Here is a 19,689-nt window from a genome sequence, read left to right on the forward strand (position 1 = left end):
ATCACTTCCCTCATGAACCTTACACTCTAGTGGAGAAGAAGATGATAAGGAAGATACATCAATAAGACATGTCACATATAGTGAGAAGTATTAAGGGGAAAAAATAAAGCAAGGGAGGGGGCAGAAAGCATGCACATGTGTAAATATATGTGTGCAGGGGAGAAGTTTGCAATTATTGTAGGGTGGTGGAGGAAGGCCTCACTGAAGATGTAACATTTGAACAAAGACCTGGAGGAGATGAGAGAGGAACCATGAAGCTATTTAGGGGAAGTGTGTGCCGAAAGGGTAAGTAAATAAATAGAGCACCTCTGAGGTCAGTGCATGCCTAATGCCGTCAAAGAGCAGCAAGGGAACAGGGTGGCTGGCACGGAGATGAGGGGAGGGTTGTTAAATGATGAAGAGAAGAGGTAATGGGACCAGCACAAAGACTGTGACTTTACTGTCAGAAGAGAGACCATCGGAGGATCTAAGAAGAGGTGTGACACGGTCTGACTTCCATGGTTAAAGAATAATCTGTCTGCTCTGTTGAAGTAGACTGAAGGGAAAAAGGTGGACCAGTTAGTCCCTTCTACAGCATCATGTATTTCCTTGGGCTTTTAAAAGTTCCAAGTGTCAGAACTGTTCTCATCCCCTGGACTGGACCTACCCCAGGAAAAAGGGCAAGAGAAGATCTAGAACATAGAAGTCCAGCTTCCCCACAATTAAAGTGACATCCATTCCTATGTCCACAGAGTCAGTGTTCATTGCTTTAATTCCTCTACCTTTTCTGAAGCAATGGGGAACCCGATAATTTAGCTCCTGTCATTAACCCACCAGAATCCTCTTCTGACCTTTACATGTTGTATTAACTTGGTTTTGCATCCTCGATTTGCTTCATTCTTGATATCACAGGGCAATGTTCCTTGCTTCATGGTCACCTGGGATAATTATTAGAAATATGCATTCCCAGACTGTCCTCAGATCTGGAGGGGCTTGAGAATTTGTGTTTTAAATGAACTCTCCAGGTGATTCTGAAGGGTGCTACAATTCGAGAAATACTGTTATAGATCGTGCGCTTAGTAGATAAAAGGTATTAAAAAACACAGCTATCTGTTTTCCACATTACTACCCAAACAGGTGCTATACGCTTCATTCTTTTCTCTATTCCTGGTGCCTAAAAATGTCCTAGTTATGATTATCTTCACTTCTGGATTTCATGTATAAGAAATTTTGACACAATTTAAAAGAAAACATAATTTTCACAGGTAAAATTGAAATAACTACATTTTACAGTAAAAATAAGCATTTCCCCCTGATTTTAAAAATAACATACGTATTGGGGAGGGGAAAGGAGGTTATGTAGGTCAAAGAGTACAAATTTTCAGTTATTAGAAGAATAATTTCTGAGGATCTAATGTACACTTGAAAGTTGCTGAGAGTAGAGCTTAAGCATTCTTAGCCCAAGAAAAAAAAGAGTTAACTATGTAAACTGATGGATGTGTTGATTATCTTGATCTTGGTAATCGCTGCACAGTGTACATGTATGTCCAATCATCACATCGTACACTTTAAATATATACAATTATACTTGTCAGTTATTCTGAATTATTCCTCAACAACATACATACTACTGTAATTATGAGGAAAAGAATAAGGCAGAAAGTAAAAATCACCTGGAATCCCAGAACTCTAGGATAAACAGCTTTTCACTTTTTGTGGCCATCCCTTCACATATCTCTTTATGCACACACACAAACAATACATAAAGGTGGTCGTATCACACTTGCTATTTTTATTGTACACATATTTAAAAAAATCATAATTTGTTTTTTCCTTTTGTGCTTTTTCTCCTTCCCATTGTCTTTTCTGTATCTCCCCAACACCCTAACCAAGTAATCAATGTTATTGGCTTGGTATTTATCTTTCCATACCTTTCTCCCTGATCATGTGATCATATAAACCACATATATAAATAGGGATTTATAATTCTGTTTTAAAAATGGGATCATACTATATACATTTATAGGCATCTTGCATTTTTAATTAAATGTATATTATAGAATTCCTTCCATTCAACTGGTATAGATATAACTCATTTCATTTAATGGTTGCCTAATAATCACTTATTAAATCATTCCTCTATGATGGGTAACTTTGCCTTTAGCTTTTTGTCATTATAAATAGCCTTCCACATAAATCTGTAGGCAGTAGTCCTTTTATTTTTGTGAAACACATTCTCACCAGTGGAATTGCTGGGCTAAAGAATATGTATACTGTGGATTTTAACAAATGTTGCTAGAATGAATTTTAAGAAAGTAGACAGACAGATCTTCACCAGAATTGCAAGAACATACGCTTTTACCCTTACCCACACCAGACATAGGTGATAATATTACATTGAATTTAAGGATTGAATTTACATTTCCTTAACTTCTGCATTTCTTTTAATACTTGTATTTCCTTGAATTTAAGACTTTCCTAAAAATATTTACTGGTTACTTTGTTATTTTTTGAATTGCTTTATCATACTTTATTTTTATTGGATTGTCTTTTCACTATCATTTTGCAACAACTTTTTTTTTTTTAATTATTTTTTTATACCGTACACTGGCCTCTCACTGTTGTGGCCTCTCCCGTTGTGGAGCACAGGCTCCGGACGCGCAGGCTCAGTGGCCATGGCTCACAGGCCCAGCCGCTCCGCGGCATGTGGGATCTTCTCAGACCGGGGCACGAACCTGTGTCCCCTGCATCGGCAGGCGGACTCTCAACCACTGTGCCACCAGGGAAGCCCTGCAAGAACTTTTTGATATTGTATGTATTAATCTTTTTCTGATATTCTTCATAATGTTTGTATCTCTTTTTCTTTTTTAAAAAAAATATTTATTTTCTTATTAGTCGTCCATTTTATCCACATCAGTTTATACGTGTCAATCCCAATCTCCCAATTCATCACACACACACACACACACCCCCGCTGCTTTCCCCCCTTGGTGTCCATACATTTGTTCTCTACATGTGTGTCTCAATTTCTGCCCTGCAAACCCGTTCATCTGTACCATTTCCTAGGTTCCACATATATGTTAATATACGATATTTGTTTTTCTCTTTCTGACTTACTTCACTCTGTATGACAGTCTCTAGATGCATCCACGTCTCTACCAATGACCCAATTTTGTTCCTTTTTATGGCTGAGTAATATTCCATTGTATATATGTACCACATCTTCTTTATCCATTCGTCTGTCGATGGGCATTTAGGTTGCTTAGGTGGCTATTGTAAATAGTGCTGCAATGGACATTGGGGTGCATGTGTCTTTTTCTTTTTTTTTTTTTTTTTTGGTACGCAGGCCTCTCACTGCTGTGGCCTCTCCCATTGTGGATCACAGAATCCAGATGCGCAGGCTCAGCAGCCATGGCTTACAGGCCCAGCCGCTCCACGGCATGTGGGATCTTCCCGGACCAGGGCACGAACCCCTGTCCCCTGCATCGGCAGGCGGACTCTCAACCACTGCGCCACCAGGGAAGCCCCGCATGTGTCTTTTTGAATTATGGTTTTCTCTGGGTATATGCCCAGTAGTGGGATTGCTGGGTCATATGGTAATTCTATTCTTAGTTCTTTAAGGAACCTCCATACTGTTCTCCATAGTGGCTGTATCAATTTATACCAACAGTGCAAGAAGTTTCCCTTTTTTCCACACCCTCTCCAGCATTTGTTGTTTGTAGATTTTCTGATGATACCCATTCTAACTGGTGTGAGGTGATACCTCATTGTAGTTTTGATTTGCCTTTCTCTAATTAATGATGTTGAGCATTCTTTCATGTGTTTGTTGACAATCTGTATATCTTCTTTGGAGAAATGTTTATTTAGGTCTTCTGCCCATTTTTGGATTGGGTTGTTTGTTTTTTTACTATGAGCTGTTTATATATTTTGCAGATTAATCCTTTGTCCAGTGATTCATTTGCAAATATTTTCTCCCATTCTGATTGTTGTCTTTTCGTCTTGTTTATGGTTTCCTTTGCTGTGCAAAACCTTTGAAGTTTCATTAGGTCCCAACTTGTTTATTTTTGTTTTTATTTCCATTACTCTAGGAGGTGGATCAAAAAATATCTTGGGGGCTTCCCTGGTGGCGCAGTGGTTGAGAGTCCACCTGCCGATGCAGGGAACACGGGTTCATGCCCCGGTCTGGGAAGATCCCACATGCCGCAGAGCGGCTGGGCCTGTGAGTCATGGCCGCTGAGCCTGTGCGTCCGGAGCCTGTGCTCCACAACGGCAGAAGCCAGAACAGTGAGAGGCACACGTACCGAAAAACAAAAAACAAAAAACAAAATCTTGGTGTGATTTATGTGAAAGAGTGTTCTGCCTATATTTTCCTCAAAGCGTTTTATAATGCCTGGTCTTACATTTAGGTCTTTAATGCATTTTAGGTTTATTTTTGTGTATGGTGTTAAGGAGTGCTCTAATTTCATTCTTTTACATGTAGCTGTCCAGCTTTCCCAGCACGACTTATTGAAGAGGCTGTCTTTTCTCCATTGATTTCTTGCCACCTTTGTCATAGATTAGTTGACCATAGGTGCGTGGGTTTATCTCTGGGCTTTCTATCCTGTTCCATTGATCTATATTTCTGTTTTTGTGCCAGTACCATATTGTCTTGATTACTGTAGCTTTGTAGTACAGTCTGAAGTCAGGGAGTCTGATTCCTCCAGCTCCAGTTTTTTCCCTCAAGACTGCTTTGGCTATTTGGGGTCTTTTGTGTCTCCATACAAATTTTAAGATTCTTTTGTTCTAGGTCTGTAAAAAATGCCATTGATAGTTTGTTAGGGATTGCAATGAATCTGTAGATTGCCTTGGGTAGTATAGTCATTTTCACAATGTTGATTCTTCCAATCCAAGAACATGGTGTATCTCTCCATCTGTTGGTGTCATCTTTAATTTCTTTCATCAGTTTATTATAGTTTCCTGCATACAGGTCTTTTGTCTCCCTAAGTAAGTTTATTCCTAGGTATTTTATTCTTTTTGTTGCAATGGTAAATGGGAGTGTTTCCTTAATTTCTCTTTCAGATTTTTCATCATTAGTGTATTGGAATGCAAGAGATTTCTGTGCATTAATTTTGTATCCTGCTACTTTATCAAATTCATTGATTAGCTCTAGTAGTTTTCTGGTGGCATCTTTAGGATTATCTATGTATAGTATCATGTCATCTGCAAACAGTGACAGTTTTACTTCTTCTTTTCCAATTTGTATTCCTTTTATTTCTTTTTCTTCTCTGATTGCCGTGGCAAGGACTTCCAAAACTATGTTGCATAACAGTGGTGAGAGTGGACATCCTTGTCTTGTTCCTGATCCTAGAGGAAATGCTTTCAGTTTTTCACCATTGAGAATGATGTTTGCTGTGGGTTTGTCATATATGGCCTTTATTATGCTGATGTAGGTTCCCTCTATGCCCACTTTCTGGAGAGATTTTTTCATAAATAGGTGTTGAATTTTGTCAAAAGCTTTTTCTGCATCTACTGAGATGATCATATGGTTTTTATTCTTCAATTTGTTAATATGGTGTATCACATTGATTGATTTGCATATACTGAAGAATCCTTGCATCTCTGGGATAAATCCCACTTGATCATGGTGTATGATCCTTTTAATGTGTTGTTAGATCCTGTTTGCTAGTATTTTGTTGAGGATTTTTGCATCTATATTCATCAGTGATATTGGTCTGTAATTTTCTTTTCTTATCGTATCTTTGTCTGGTTTTGGTATCAGGGTAATGGTGGCCTCATAGAATGAGTTTAGGAGTTTTCCTTCTTCTGCAATTGTTTGGAAGCGTTTGAGAAGGATGAGTGTTAGCTCTTCTCTAAATGTTTGATAGAATTCGCCTGTGAAACCATCTGGTCCTGGACTTTTGTTTGTTGGAAGATTTTTAATCACAGTTTCAATTTCATTACTTGTGATTGGTCTGTTCATATTTTCTATTTCTTCCTGGTTCAGTCTTGGAAGGTTATACCTTTCTAAGAATTTGTCTATTTCTTCCAGGTTGTCCATTTTATTGGCATAGAGTTGCTTGTAGTAGTCTCTTAGGATGCTTTGTATTTCTGCAGTGTCAGTTGTAACTTCTCCGTTTCCACTTCTAATTTTATTGATTTGAGTCCTCTCCCTCTTTTTCTTGATGAGTCTGGCTAATAGTTTATCAATTTTGTTTATCTTCTCAAAGAACTAGCTTTTAGTTTTATTGACCTTTGCTACTGTTTTCTTTGTTTCTATTTCATTTATTTCTGCTCTGATCTTTATTTCTTTCCTTCTGCTAACTTTGGGTTTTGTTTGTTCTTCTTTCCCTAGTTCCTTTAGGTATAACTTTAGATTGTTTATTTGAGATTTTTCTTGTTTCTTGAGGTAGGCTTGTATAGCTATAAACTTCCCTCTTAGAACTGCTTTTGCTGCATCCCATAGGTTTTGGATTGTCGTGTTTTCATTGTCATTTGTCTCTAGGTATTGTTTGATTTCTTTAGTGATCTCTTGGTTATTAAGTAACAGATTGTTTACCCTCCATGTGTTTGTGTTTTTTTCCCTGTAATTGATTTCTAATTTCATAGTATTGTGGTCAGAAAAGATGCTTGGTATGATTTCAGTTTTCTTAAATTTACTGAGGCTTGATTTGTGACCCAAGATGTGATGTATCCTGGAGAATGTTCCATGCACACTGGAAAAGAAAGTGTAATCTGCTGTTTTTGGGTGGAATGTCCTATAAATATCAATTAAATCTATGTGGTCTATTGTGTCATTTAAAGCTTGTGTTTCCTTATTAATTTTCTGTTTGGATGATCTGTCCATTGGTGTAAGTGAGGTGTTAAAGTCCCCCAGTATTACTGTGTTACTGTCGATTTCCCCTTTTAGAGCTGTTATCAGTTGCCTTATGTATTGAGGTGCTCCTATGCTCGGTGCATATATATTTATAATTGTTATATCTTCTTCTTGGATTGATCCCTTGATCATTATGTAGTGTCCTTCCTTGTCTCTTGCAACATTCTTTATTTTAAAGTCTATTTCATCTGATATGAGTATTGCTACTCCAGCTTTCTTTTGATTTCCGTTTGCATGGAATATTTTTTTCCATCCCCTCACTTCAGCCAGTATGTGTCCCTAGATCTGAAGTGGGTCTCTTGTAGACAGCATATATATGGGTCTTGTTTTTGTATCCATTCAGCAAGCCTGTGTCTTTTGGTTGGAGCATTTAATCCTTTCACATTTAAGGTAATTATCAATATGCATGTTCTTATTACCTTTTTCTTAATTGTTTTGGGTTTGTTTTTGTAGGTTCTTTTCTTCTCTTGTGTTTCACACTTAGAGAAGTTCCTTTAGCATTTGTTGTAGAGCTGGTTTGGTGGTGCTGAATTCACTTAGGTTTTGCTTGTCTGTAAAGCTTTTGATTTCTTCATCAAACCTGAATGAGATCCTTGTTGGGTAGAGTAATCTTGGTTGTAGGTTCTTCCCTTTCATCACTTTAAGTATAACATACCACTCCCTTCTGGCTTGTAGAGTTTCTGCCGAGAAATCAGCTGTTAACCTTATGGGAGTTCCCTTGCATGTTATTTGTTGTTTTTCCCTTGCAGCTTTCAGTAATTTTTCTTTGTCTTTTTGCCAATTTGATTACTGTGTCTGAATGTGTTTCTCCTTGGGTTTGTCCTGTATGGGACTCTCTGCATTTCCTGGACTTGGGTGGCTATTTCCTTTCCCATGTTAGGGAAGTTTTTGACTATAATCTCTTCAAGTATTTTCTCGGGTCCTTTCTCTCTCTCTTCTCCTTCTGGGACCCCTATAATGCGAATGTTGTTGGGTTTAATGTTGTCCCAGGGGTCTCTTAAGCTGTCTTCATTTCTTTTCATTCTTTTTTCTTTATTCTGTTCCACAGCAGTGAATTCCACCATTGTGTCTTCCAGGTCACTTATCCGTTTTTCTGCCTCAGTTATTCTGCTATTGATTCCTTCTAGTGTAGTTTTCATTTCAGTTATTGTATTGTTCATCTCTGTTTGTTTGTTCTTTAATTCTTCTAGATCTTTGTTAATCACTTCTTGCACCTTCTCAATCTTTGCCTCCATTCTTTTTCTGAGGTCCTGGATTATCTTCACTGTCATTATTCTGAATTCTTTTTCTGGAAGTTTGCCTATCTCCACTTCATTTAGTTGTTTTTCTGGGGTTTTATCTTGTTCCTTCATCTGGTACGTAGCCCTCTGCCTTTTCATCTTGTCTATCTTTCTGTGAATGTAGTTTTTGTTCCACAGGCTGCAGGATTGTAGTTCTTCTTGCTTCTGCTCTCTGCCCTCACTCTGGGTCTTTAACTATTTGCTGGGCTTTTTTCAGAGGCAGCAGTGTAGAAAGACACCACAGGGTCTGCTTCTAGGCCTTCTGCTTCTGCTCCAAGTCCTCTTCAGTGGTGCCTATCTCTGTGATTTTCTTCCATAGCAGTTGATAGTTGAATCAGTTTTAAAACTTTGTTTATATGTCTACAGTTGCTTTCATTGTGACCCTTCTTCATAATGTTTTTATCGTCTATCAATACATTTTTATACAGTTCAATGTTTCTACCTTTTAGTTCTTTTCTAAAACAACTAGAATGAATACACACATACATACACACACACACACACTCTTAGAATTTTTAAAAATTTAATATTTTTTTATATATATGCTTTTGAATTATAAGGACTTTAATTTTGTATGTGTTTGGAAATCCAGCTTTCATTTTCTTGTAATTGTTCCAGATCAAAATGTATTATTTTATTCTATTCAATTTCTGGCTCAAACATTCTGATACTTAAATTATAACCTGAGCTACTTTTATAATTTAACATTTAAAATTTTTCAGTTTTAAGGCTTTCAAATATTTCATTTTAGTATTGCTTTAGGGTTTCTCTAATCTTTCACTCCCTGCTCCTAGCACCCCACATATAGACTCTTTCCAATGTCCTGCTGCTAAACTTTTACCTCCACCACAAAGTTCTGCACATTTTTCTCTACTGAGGAAGAGAGAACACTCCCACAATGTGTCAGACACTGTGCTAAGAAAGATGAGGAAGAAGTGATATGTAGGAGCTAGAATGATAAGAGAAAGTGAAGAAGAAAGAAGTACAGAGGTCAACTTAAATGCCTAACAATTCCTGGGAACCTTCCACCTATTCTCCAGTGCTCTTTGATTGCCATTCAGATAATTTAATGACTGGCCAACAAGCTAAGTCTTTTGTATTATAAACTCTTCTAGGATACCTTATTCTTAGGGTGTCTTCCTCTGAAATTGTGAAATATGAATAATGTTAAACACTCGCCCTCTCTTCCTTCTTCCTTCCCTCCCTCCTTCCCTCCCTCCCTCCCGTTCTTCCACAGAAGGAGGTAAACTGCTTTTCTGCCTTTCTTATGGGCAGAAAACGACAACACACTGGAGTCATGTTAGAACAACCACCAAGCTTTCTTACCTCCTGTTGCAAAAATAATGTAAAGTGCAAAATCCTGGGCACTATTTTCAATCTGTCAATGGAAAAGAAAGAACAGACGTGAATTCTTTGTCGTCAATGTTTTCTAAGCCAATCAGACCCAAATTATATATGTTTCTTCACCTTCATTTTTCACTTTCAGATATAAAACCTTTTCTGCTCCCTGGGGATAATGTAATTTCTCAGGCACAGTCCATTTGTATTATAAATGGACCCATGCAGTTCAAACCTGTTTTGTTCAAGGGCCAACCATACATAGGAAAGAATTCTTTGGAACTGAACATTTAATTTCAGAAAAATCCATTTATGTGCCTACAGTTAAATTATATACAAGATATTTATAGCTCAGTTCACTGATAAAGATTACCTTAAATTTTTGGAGAATTTGCTTTATTACTTCTTCAGTTCTCATATTACTGTTTATTCTGACCTTCGTTTCTGATCCAAAGGCTGGAGTGAAAATTGATGTCTAGAAGAGAAAAAAAAAGATTGATATAATTTTAAGGACTTAATGTGACAAACTAACGAGAGTCAACATTTTGAACCTGGACTTCCTTTGGAGAAAAAATCCAAGATCATCAGTTTAAAAATTTGCTTTCTTATTTTTACTTTCTTTGTTGTTGTTGAATACTGTACAATGTATGCCTTTAAGCAGCTTTATATTTTTTCTAGAGTAAGTTAGGTAAAACATTATTTGAGAATGTTCAAAACAGTTTCACTAGATGGTGACACCATTCTTCAGTGTAGTTTAAGATTTCAAAATTCCCTTCTGGTTGGGAATAATTGTTCTAAATTGTTTTAATTTGAGCTGTATAAAATCACTCCTTTTTGGTTGGTCAGAAATGGTCCAGTGTTGGCAATTTCATATGGTTCAGCCTATATCTCAACTGAGGATTGAGGTAAAAGTGCTGCTAATTGAATATCTAGAGCAATATTTCCTGCAAGTTGCTCTAATCAAGAGTCTGCCTTTTAGATAATACCTGGTAAAAGATTTCTATGGTCAGATAAATCTGATACATCTCTCTTGGGGATTAGTAATGCACCATAAAAAAACATAAGAAACATCGCCATAAAATTTTTTCTCATTATTTGATCATTATTCCTGTTTTAAAATAAATAGAATCCTGAGAGAGATGAAAAAAATTAAATGGAAAATTCCAGAAATAAACAATTCATACATTTTAAATTGTGTGCCATTCTGAGTAGCATGATAAAATCTTGCACCATCCTACTCCATCTGGCCCAAGATCCCCAACCATTGACAATGTCTGCTCCTGACAGCCAACTATTGATGTCATCATGGCTTGATGGTTCAGGATCATCTGAAGCAGATGATCCCCCTTCTGACATATTGTCAGAAGGTCAAGAGTAGCCTAATGCTGCATCACCATGCCTCCTTATTCACCTCACTTCATCTCATCACACCACAGGTATTTTATCATCTCACACCCTTACAAAGGTGAATACAGTGCAATAAGGTATTTTGAGAGAGATGGAGGGAGAGAGAGACCACGTTCACATAACATTTTTTACAGTATATTTTTATAAATATTCTACCTTATTATTAGATATTGTTGTTAATATCTTATTTTGCCTAATTTATACATTAAACTTTATCATAGGTATGTATGTATAGGAAAAAACATAGTATATATAGAATTCAGTACTATCCTTAGTTTCAGGTATCCACTGGGAGTCTTGGAATGCATTCCCTTGGGACTACTGCATCACAGTCTCAGCCTCTAATACTTGGAGGCATTATCAAGAGGTTTCATGATATAAAAACATATCTTATGACTATATCAACTTAAATTCCTAGATGCCCATCATTGCATACACATTGATAGAGTGCTTTGGGTTTCAGGGTTTTGTTTTCTGCTAGTTATTATACTGCAGTGAATGATATTTGTGTAAAATATCTTTAGTTCCACTTGATCTCTTTCAATCAATATCAATAAAGCTAACTGTAAACGGAGTTCTTCCTTCGTGCAGATACTTATGCTAAGTACTGAACTCACTTCATTCCACTTAATCCCATCAACAGCCTCGTAAAGAAGGAAGGATGAAGGAATGAAGGCTAAGAGATTGAGTACTTTTTTATTTGCTCAGCAAGAATTTGCAATCAGGTCATCAGGCTGCAATGCCCAAGCATTCACCTATGATGCTGTGCTGCCCACTTTAGTGCCCATTTCATTCTTAGCTCCGCATATCCCATCTGGAAGCTGCTCATTTGGAATAATGTGGCTTTCACAGCCTACTTTAACAGAAATCACCTCACAAGTGCTGATGACATACAGCATAATTCTGAGGAGGAGAAGAAACCAGGACAATTGGTAGTTGCATATCTGTGGGGGACTGTCAATGTTACTTTTTGGCCAGGAGGAAGTTCTTGAGCCAGAAAAATGTCTAATTTGAACAGAGGATTCACAAGGGAGATTTCTCCATACCAGTCTCCAAAGGAACATATGGATACTCTCCCAAGGGATGAAAAAGAAGGAAAAAAGGTAGAAAGCCCTAAAGAAAAAAGCTTATGATGAATGAGTCAATATTTTGTACGAAAGGGCTTAGAGTGGTGCCTTGCACAGAGTGAGTGCTTTTTAAGTATTTATTGAATGAATGGATGAATGATCCCTAGTATATGACATGAAAAATTTGAGTTCTACAAAAACATGATGTATTTCCTACCTTCGACCAAGTTAAATGTCTTATAAATACTATAGAAAGGCACATATATATTTAACACATATTAAGTGAAAAAAATCAAAATGCAAATAGTATAAACTACAATTGCACTTGTGGGTGATGTGGGTTTATGTATATGAGTTTATGTATAAGACCTGGAAAATTTAATTGATCAGAATAAACAAGTCTATAGCTGATTTTTTCCTTTTATTTAAATATTAATGTTTGAATGTACTTTGAACCAATCTCTTTTGTAGCACTTACATATTTTAATACCATTTATGGATGTATTGGTTTCTTTGCCCAAGCCCTGAGCTCCATGCTGGCAAAGGTATCAATTGAGTCATCTTTATATTTCCAGTGTGTATCACAGGGCCTGCCACTTAGGGTTCACTGATCACGTTGGTTAAGAACTTGGGTTCTGGCATCAGACAGAAGCTGGGTTCGGGTTCAGAGTTGCTACTTAAAAGCAGTGTGACCGGTGATGGATTGTGTAACCTCTGTGAACCTCAGTTAACTCATACGTAAAGTAGGGAATATAATGGTATCTGCTTCATAGGATTGTTTTAGTGATTAATGAGATAATCCATCAAAACAGTTTAATGCTTAACACATAGAGAGTACCCAGTAATAATAGTAGTAGTATATCTAAAGGCATTATTATTATTTTTAATTATAAATTGAATTGAGGGCTTCCCTGGTGGCGCAGTGGTTGAGGGTCCGCCTGCCAATGCAGGGGACACGGGTTCGTGCCCCGGTCTGGGAAGTTCCCACATGCCTCGGAGCGGCTGGATCCGTGAGCCATGGCCGCTGAGCCTGCGGGTCCGGAGCCTGTGCTCCATAACGGGAGAGGCCACAACAGTGAGAGGCCCGCGTACCACACACACACAAAAAAATTGAATTGAGTGATATTGTTAGCACAATAGACAACATTCTTTTAAATGACATTAATGAAACTGGAACTCACTTCATGGTTATAAAAGTGTCCGTTAATAGAGGCCCTATGCTTCTGTCTGTCCTTTCTGTCCATCGTCGGAGGCTTCATCCTTTTTCTCACCAGGGTTGCTTCACTCATGGTTCTATAGAGCAATGGGGATTCAGGTTCTTCATCTGCATGAAGCTTCAGAGTGCTACTGTGATAAGATAAATAATCTGGGGAGAATAAAGATTATAAGCCCATATAATTTAGCTGCTCACCTCTTTGCATCGTGGGTGGATTTGATTACATACTTAGTAATTATATAGCTATGCAATGGACTATAATGCTTTTAAACAGAAAACAGCAATGATCTTCTTAAAGAATAGGGTCATCTGGTGACACTTGTTTTCCATTTTACCTTGGAATTTTAATTATATTGTAATTAGAGTATAAGTATGTGATACTTCATCTTTCTCTAGCACTGGTGCTTAAATAAAAATAGATTTTTATTGTATCTTTGGTGCCAAGAGATTGGGATTCCCTTGTGTTTAGATGAGTGTTGTCAAAGGGCTAATTATAAGGACCCTTATATAAAAGATGCCAAAAGGCCATAAGACAAAAATAAGGGAATCCGGGAAGGAGCCTCATGTTTGTTACAGAATCTGAGTTGTTATAGAGACAGCAGAGAGGACTGAACTGAGAATGCTTTGAAAAAAATGAAGCTAAACATTGGAAGTTGTTGGTAGATTCATGAAGATAATGCCAGCACCATACCCTTGTTCAGTCTGAAGTCAGTTTGGTAATATCACCATCCCGGGAATGTGAACCCTACCCCAGCCTCAGTCATCATCTTCTCCTTGGGTCTCTACATATTACATGAAAATGAAATCCATGTAAAATGTAAGATATCATGCCCGAGTCTCAGTAAATGACAGATACTAATATTATTACTAACACATCATCATTATTATGATTACTGTTGTCACATGTCATAGGGGCTGGCATTTTCCATTCGTTTGTCAAATTTGATATGAACTCACTTGATGTTCAAGTAGATTTCTCTTTTTAAATAAATGCTTGAAACAACCCTATCAGATATAGTGAATGCAGTATATCTGCCTCTGAGAAGCAACGTTATATAAATATCTATTAACCGAAATGTTCAACTTCTCAAAAGATGTAAAATTCAATCTGAAGGGCTTGGCCTAACATAGAAATCTTCTGAGTATAATAAATGATCCTAATCCTTGGAGAAAATATAAAACAATTTTATGTACACAAACTTTATTCAAACCATCAGTTCTCCCTAATCTAGTAAATCTAAGGGACCTCATGTAATTAAAAAAATAATGTTTTTATATAGCAAAGTAAGGTTCTTAAACATCATATGAGCACTGTAGTGACTTAAGTTAGTATGTTTCTAAAATATATTTTTTAATATAAAATAAAGGTTTAATAAGTAACGGTAGGGCCTCCCTGGTGGCGCAGTGGTTGGGAGTCCGCCTGCCGATGGAGGGGACACGGGTTCGTGCCCCGGTCCGGAAAGATCCCACATGCCGCGGAGCGGCTGGGCCTGTGAGCCATGGCCGCTGAGCCTGCGCGTCCAGAGCCTATGCTCCGCAATGGGAGAAGCCACAACGGTGAGAGGCCCGCGTACCGCAAAAAAAAAAAAAAAAAAAAAAAAAAAAAAAAAAAAAGTAACGGTATATAAAATGTTGAATTTCAGAAAAACAGTTAGGATTCATGCTTTGTATTAGTTTAAAAAACTCTCCTCACACGGGCTTCCCTGGTGGCGCAGTGGTTGGGAGTCCGCCTGCCGATGCAGCGGACGCGGGTTCGTGCCCCGGTCTGGGAGGATCCCGCGTGCCGCGGAGCGGCTGGGCCCGTGAGCCATGGCCGCTGGGCCTGCGCGTCCGGAGCCTGTCCTCCGCAGCGGGAGAGGCCACAGCAGTGAGAGGCCCGCGTAACGCATAAAAAAAAAAAAAAAAAAAAAAAAAAAAAAAAACTCTCCTCATTAATAAGATTTTGATACTGACCTTCCTGGGAATCTGTTGCTCCAGACACTGGAATCTGAGTCCTGTCCAAATCACTAATACGGTAAAGATCATCAAATTCTCCCCAGCGTGTCATTCCCCTGAAAAGTAATAAATCTTGTAAGTGATATTATTCTATTCATAAAAAGGCGTAGGATGGTTTTCAGATTTACAGTATTAATATAATGCTGTGGGCCTCTGTAGGTAGACACATCATCCTAAATTATAACAATTTTTTATATTATTAAAATTATATTTATACCAGAGTAGTCAGCTTGCATTTTAAATAATTCTTGTACTGATTTTGAGCATGTTTTGACACAATAATTCAGTTACACACTGAACCACAAGATTATATAGATTCTGTAAAACATATGTGCCAATGGAATTAGTAGAAACCAATATAATCCATTTTTTTAAACATCTTTATTGGGGTATAATTGCTTTACAATGGTGTGTTAGTTTCTGCTTTATAACAAAGTGAATCAGCTATACATATACAATATCTCCTCCCTCTTGCAACTCCCTCTCACCCTCCTTATCTCACCCCTCTAGGTGGTCACAAAGCACTGAGCTGACCTCCCTGTGCTATGCAGCTGCTTCCCACTAGCTATTTATTTTACATTTGGTAATGTATATATGTCCATGCCACTCTCACTTCGTCCCAGCTTACCCTTCCCCCTCCCCTTGTCCTCAAGTCCATTCTCTACGTCTGTGTCTTTATTCCTGTCCTGCCCCTAGGTTCTTCAGAACCCCTCCCAGACGTTTTTTTAAGATTCCATATATATGTGTTAGCATACAGTATTTGTTTTTCTCTTTCTGACTTACCTCACTCTGTATGACAAACTCTAGGTCCATCCACCTCTCTACAAATAACTCAATTTCATTTCTTTTTATGGCTGAGTAATATTCCATTGTATATATGTGTCACATCTTTATCCATTCATCTGTCGATGGACACATATGTTCACCTTATTTTTGATAAGAGAGGCAAGAATATACAATGGAGAAAAGACAGCCTTTTCAATAAGTGGTGCTGGGAAAACGGGACAGCTACATGTAAAAGAAAGAAATTAGCACACTCCCTAACACCATACAGAATCCATTCTTATACAGATATCTCACAATGCTTTTAGGAGAGTTTAGATACAGAGTGTTTATTCTGCCAACTTGCATTAAGTTCCTGTTGTACTCAAAGCATTTTTAGGTAAAGTGACTCCAATATAATGATATAAAGCCTATCTTTAAGACCCTTGAGCACTATAAAGAATGCGATTTATAAAGGAGGAAAGTGTATGAGAAACTTCTTTTCTGACAATCATGATTTATATAGGGTACTAACAATTTTCAATGCATTCTAATGCCCAGAATACATAAAACTGGGCAACGGCTTATTTTTACCAGTTGGGCCAACACTCATTGTTATTTTCTTTCTGGCTTTAGATAAGCTACTTATCTTCTCTGTGCATTAGTGTTCTCACCTATGAAATGGGGATGATTATAGTATGAGGTAGGATAAGGTTATTGAGAAGATTAAATGAGTTAATTTGTGTAAAATCCTTGAAAAAGTGCCCAACACAGAGTAAGCACTCAATATGTGTTAAAAACTATTGTGATCGTCCTCATCTTCATTGTTATCCTCATCATAATCCCCATCCATTTCATGATGGGTCAGGAGCCATTAGGGATCCAAGGTATTCCTAGATATCTCTAGGTTAATAGACACTATCGTAGCTGGGACCCGTCTTAGTCCTACTAAAAGTCTCTTCCATAATGTCTGTTTTCCTTATGACCAAAAAATATTCACCCATAGGGAATCTGTGGCATTAATTCTTCCCAAATGTCACTGGTGGCAATAGCAACAAAAAATGCTTATTCATACTAGTGGTGGCAAATATGAATAAACATGGTCCTTTTCTTCCTTGATCTCTGAATTCCTTTGATGTCTTTTTACAACTTCTATATCATTTGAGCCTCATAATAAAAGCCTTATGACATAGATAAGATAATCCTAATATATTTGTTTATTAATTTTCTAGTAAGCTGTACTATACAGAATATAGCCAGTCAAAATAAATGTCTTAAAAGTCCAAGAACTTTAGGCAATAACTTTAACTCAAAGGAGAACTGTTTTGGTCCTGACTCAGACTCTAGTTATTCTTCCTTTTTTATTTTCAATTGAAGTATAGTTAATTTACAATGTTTTAGGTGTATAGCAAAGTGATTAATATATATATATGTATATATTTCCTTTTTCAGATTCTTTTCCATTATAGGTTATTACAAGATATTGAATATAGTTTTTGTGCTATACAGGAGGTCCTTGTTGTTTACCTATTTTATATATAGTAGTGTGTATCTGTTAATCCCAAACTCCTAATTTATCCTTCCCCCACTTTTCCCCTTTGGTAACCATAAGTTTGTTTTCTGTGCCTGTGAGTCTATTTCTGTTTTGTAAATAAGTTCATTTGTATCATTTGTTTTAGATTCCACATATAAGTGATATTTGTGGTATTTATCTTTGTCTGACTTACTTCACTCAGTATGATGTTCTCCAGGTCCATCCATCTTGCTGCAAATGGAATTATTTAATTCTTTTTTATGGCTGAGTAATATTCCATTATATATATATATATATATATATATATATATATATATATATATAAAACATCATCTTTATCCATTCATCTTTCAATGGACATTTAGGTTGCTTCCAAGTCTTGGCGACTGTAAATAGTGCTGCTATGAACATTGGGGTTCATGTATCTTTTCAAATTAGAGTTTTAATCTTTTACGGATATATGCCCAGGAGTGGGATTGCAGTATAATATGCTAACTCTATTTTTATTTTTTTAAGGAACCTCCATAATGTTCTCCATAGTGGCTGTACCAATTTACATTGCCACAAAGAGTGTAGGAGGGCTCCCTTTTCTAGTTATTCTTATGAGAGATAAAATTATCAATTTTCCCCAATCTATAGAAGATTAATTGAAAAAGGCAGATGTGATTATCATAGAAAGAGTGTTGGCAATGGAAAAGACAGAATACCAACGAAAAATGGAAACTAAAAAGGCAAAGCACCCCAATGCTATCTCCCATGGGGGAAGATGAGAGAGCCCAAGCATACCAGACCAGTGATGTGCTATAAATTCTTGGTAATCCTGCCCAACTTCACCCCTGTCCTCACCTTCTCTCAGCTTAGTGGTGTCACAGAAATACAGAGAAACAAACATGCCTCAATATGGTCAGTGTTTGGCCCATTTTCCTTCCTACCATCTTAGCAAAAATAAACAACACCCCCATCACCCCCAAACCCACCCGTTTTCAGCTTTGGATTGTGTAATTTGAAGCGTTTCCACATACAGCTGTGCAAATGACTAAGCTTGAAGGTAGTTACCCAAAGTTTTCCAAAGAAACCTCATTGGGACTTCATGTACTATCAAATAGTTTAACTTGCCCAAGCACAGGACTGTTAGCGTTGCCCTGATCAAGCTTCAGGATATACACCATTAGCAAATTTAAACTGTGGGGAGGTTTTCTAATGAGCTGCAAAATAAAAAGGAGGTAGAAATTTGATAGACACATAGAAGGTGGCCACTTCTCTACCCACCTTGTAAAAGAAAAAACACTATTGATGCCATTCAAATGTACACCTGTCCAGTTTTTGCTCTTTATGCCATTCTGCCATGATTTGTCCAACGCATGTCAAAGCAGACTTTGGAAAGACATTAAAAGCAGAAATGAAAACTGGTGCAAGCAAACATAACCTCAATAAAGCTGTTTTTACAGAAAATTTCCAAGACAAAATACTTGGACCAGATATGAGAGATCAAAATACTGTCCGTAGAATTGTTTCCATAAAAGATCACAAGTGGTCACAGCTCAAACTGATTTACTTTTAAACTTATACCACTCCCAATAAGCTGATTCAGTGTGACTCATTTCAAAGATAATTAAAACAAACTAGCTTGACAAACTGATGATTCTCCCCAACGGTGAATTGAAAGAAAAGATTGCAACCCTTCCTGCAGCTGAGTACACAACTCCCACGTCTTTCATTCCACATTCCATATCCATCCACTGGAGATATTAAATCTGTGATCCTGAGAGAGTAGAGGTATAAGTTCTGCCCACAGAAACCCAGTGTGGGAAAGAGGACAATAAGAATTGTTAGGGAGTGAGGGAATAGTCCATTTCCTTACACAATTTCATTCAAGGCTCAGAGTTTAAACGAATACCACATTGAGGGTAGCAACCAGAGTGAGGGTGTCTAGAACTGGATTGAAACAAAGTGGCTCTGCACCCCACTAGGGAATCAGAGACCAAGGATCTTTTTCTGACAATTCTTACCCACCAGAAAAATCTGATACATTGCACTTCAAATATTCTCCCAGTAAGTCTCATTACTGTGGTAAAGGGCAAGCAAAGTTTTCTAGGGTAGTCTTTCTTAACTTTATTATTTTTTTTTCTCAGCTTTAAACTAAAGGAGATAATTTATGTTTGTTTCACAGCACTGTTCTGATAAACAATAAGAAAAGGCAAATGGATTCTATGGAAGTGACATCATAAGGAGATTAATTTATAATCTGCCACAGAATA

General features: G+C 37.3%; 1 protein-coding gene across 3 annotated transcripts in view; it reads right to left on the reverse strand.

Annotated features, from left to right (window-relative positions):
• RASSF6 (Ras association domain family member 6) overlaps positions 1-19,689 on the reverse strand; it is a 63,709-nt gene that overhangs the window by 5,534 nt on the left and 38,486 nt on the right. For all 3 annotated transcript variants that reach the window (XM_032631749.1, XM_032631751.1, XM_032631750.1), the window contains 4 exons: positions 15,094-15,191; positions 13,106-13,290; positions 9,824-9,925; positions 9,439-9,490 (listed from right to left, as the gene is read on the reverse strand). In XM_032631749.1, coding sequence (XP_032487640.1) covers positions 9,439-9,490; positions 9,824-9,925; positions 13,106-13,290; positions 15,094-15,191 — 437 coding nt within the window. The remainder of the gene's footprint in view (positions 1-9,438; positions 9,491-9,823; positions 9,926-13,105; positions 13,291-15,093; positions 15,192-19,689) is intronic.

This window comes from Phocoena sinus, chromosome 5 (genome assembly GCF_008692025.1).
Source record: "Phocoena sinus isolate mPhoSin1 chromosome 5, mPhoSin1.pri, whole genome shotgun sequence".
Classification (NCBI taxonomy): domain Eukaryota; kingdom Metazoa; phylum Chordata; class Mammalia; order Artiodactyla; family Phocoenidae; genus Phocoena; species Phocoena sinus.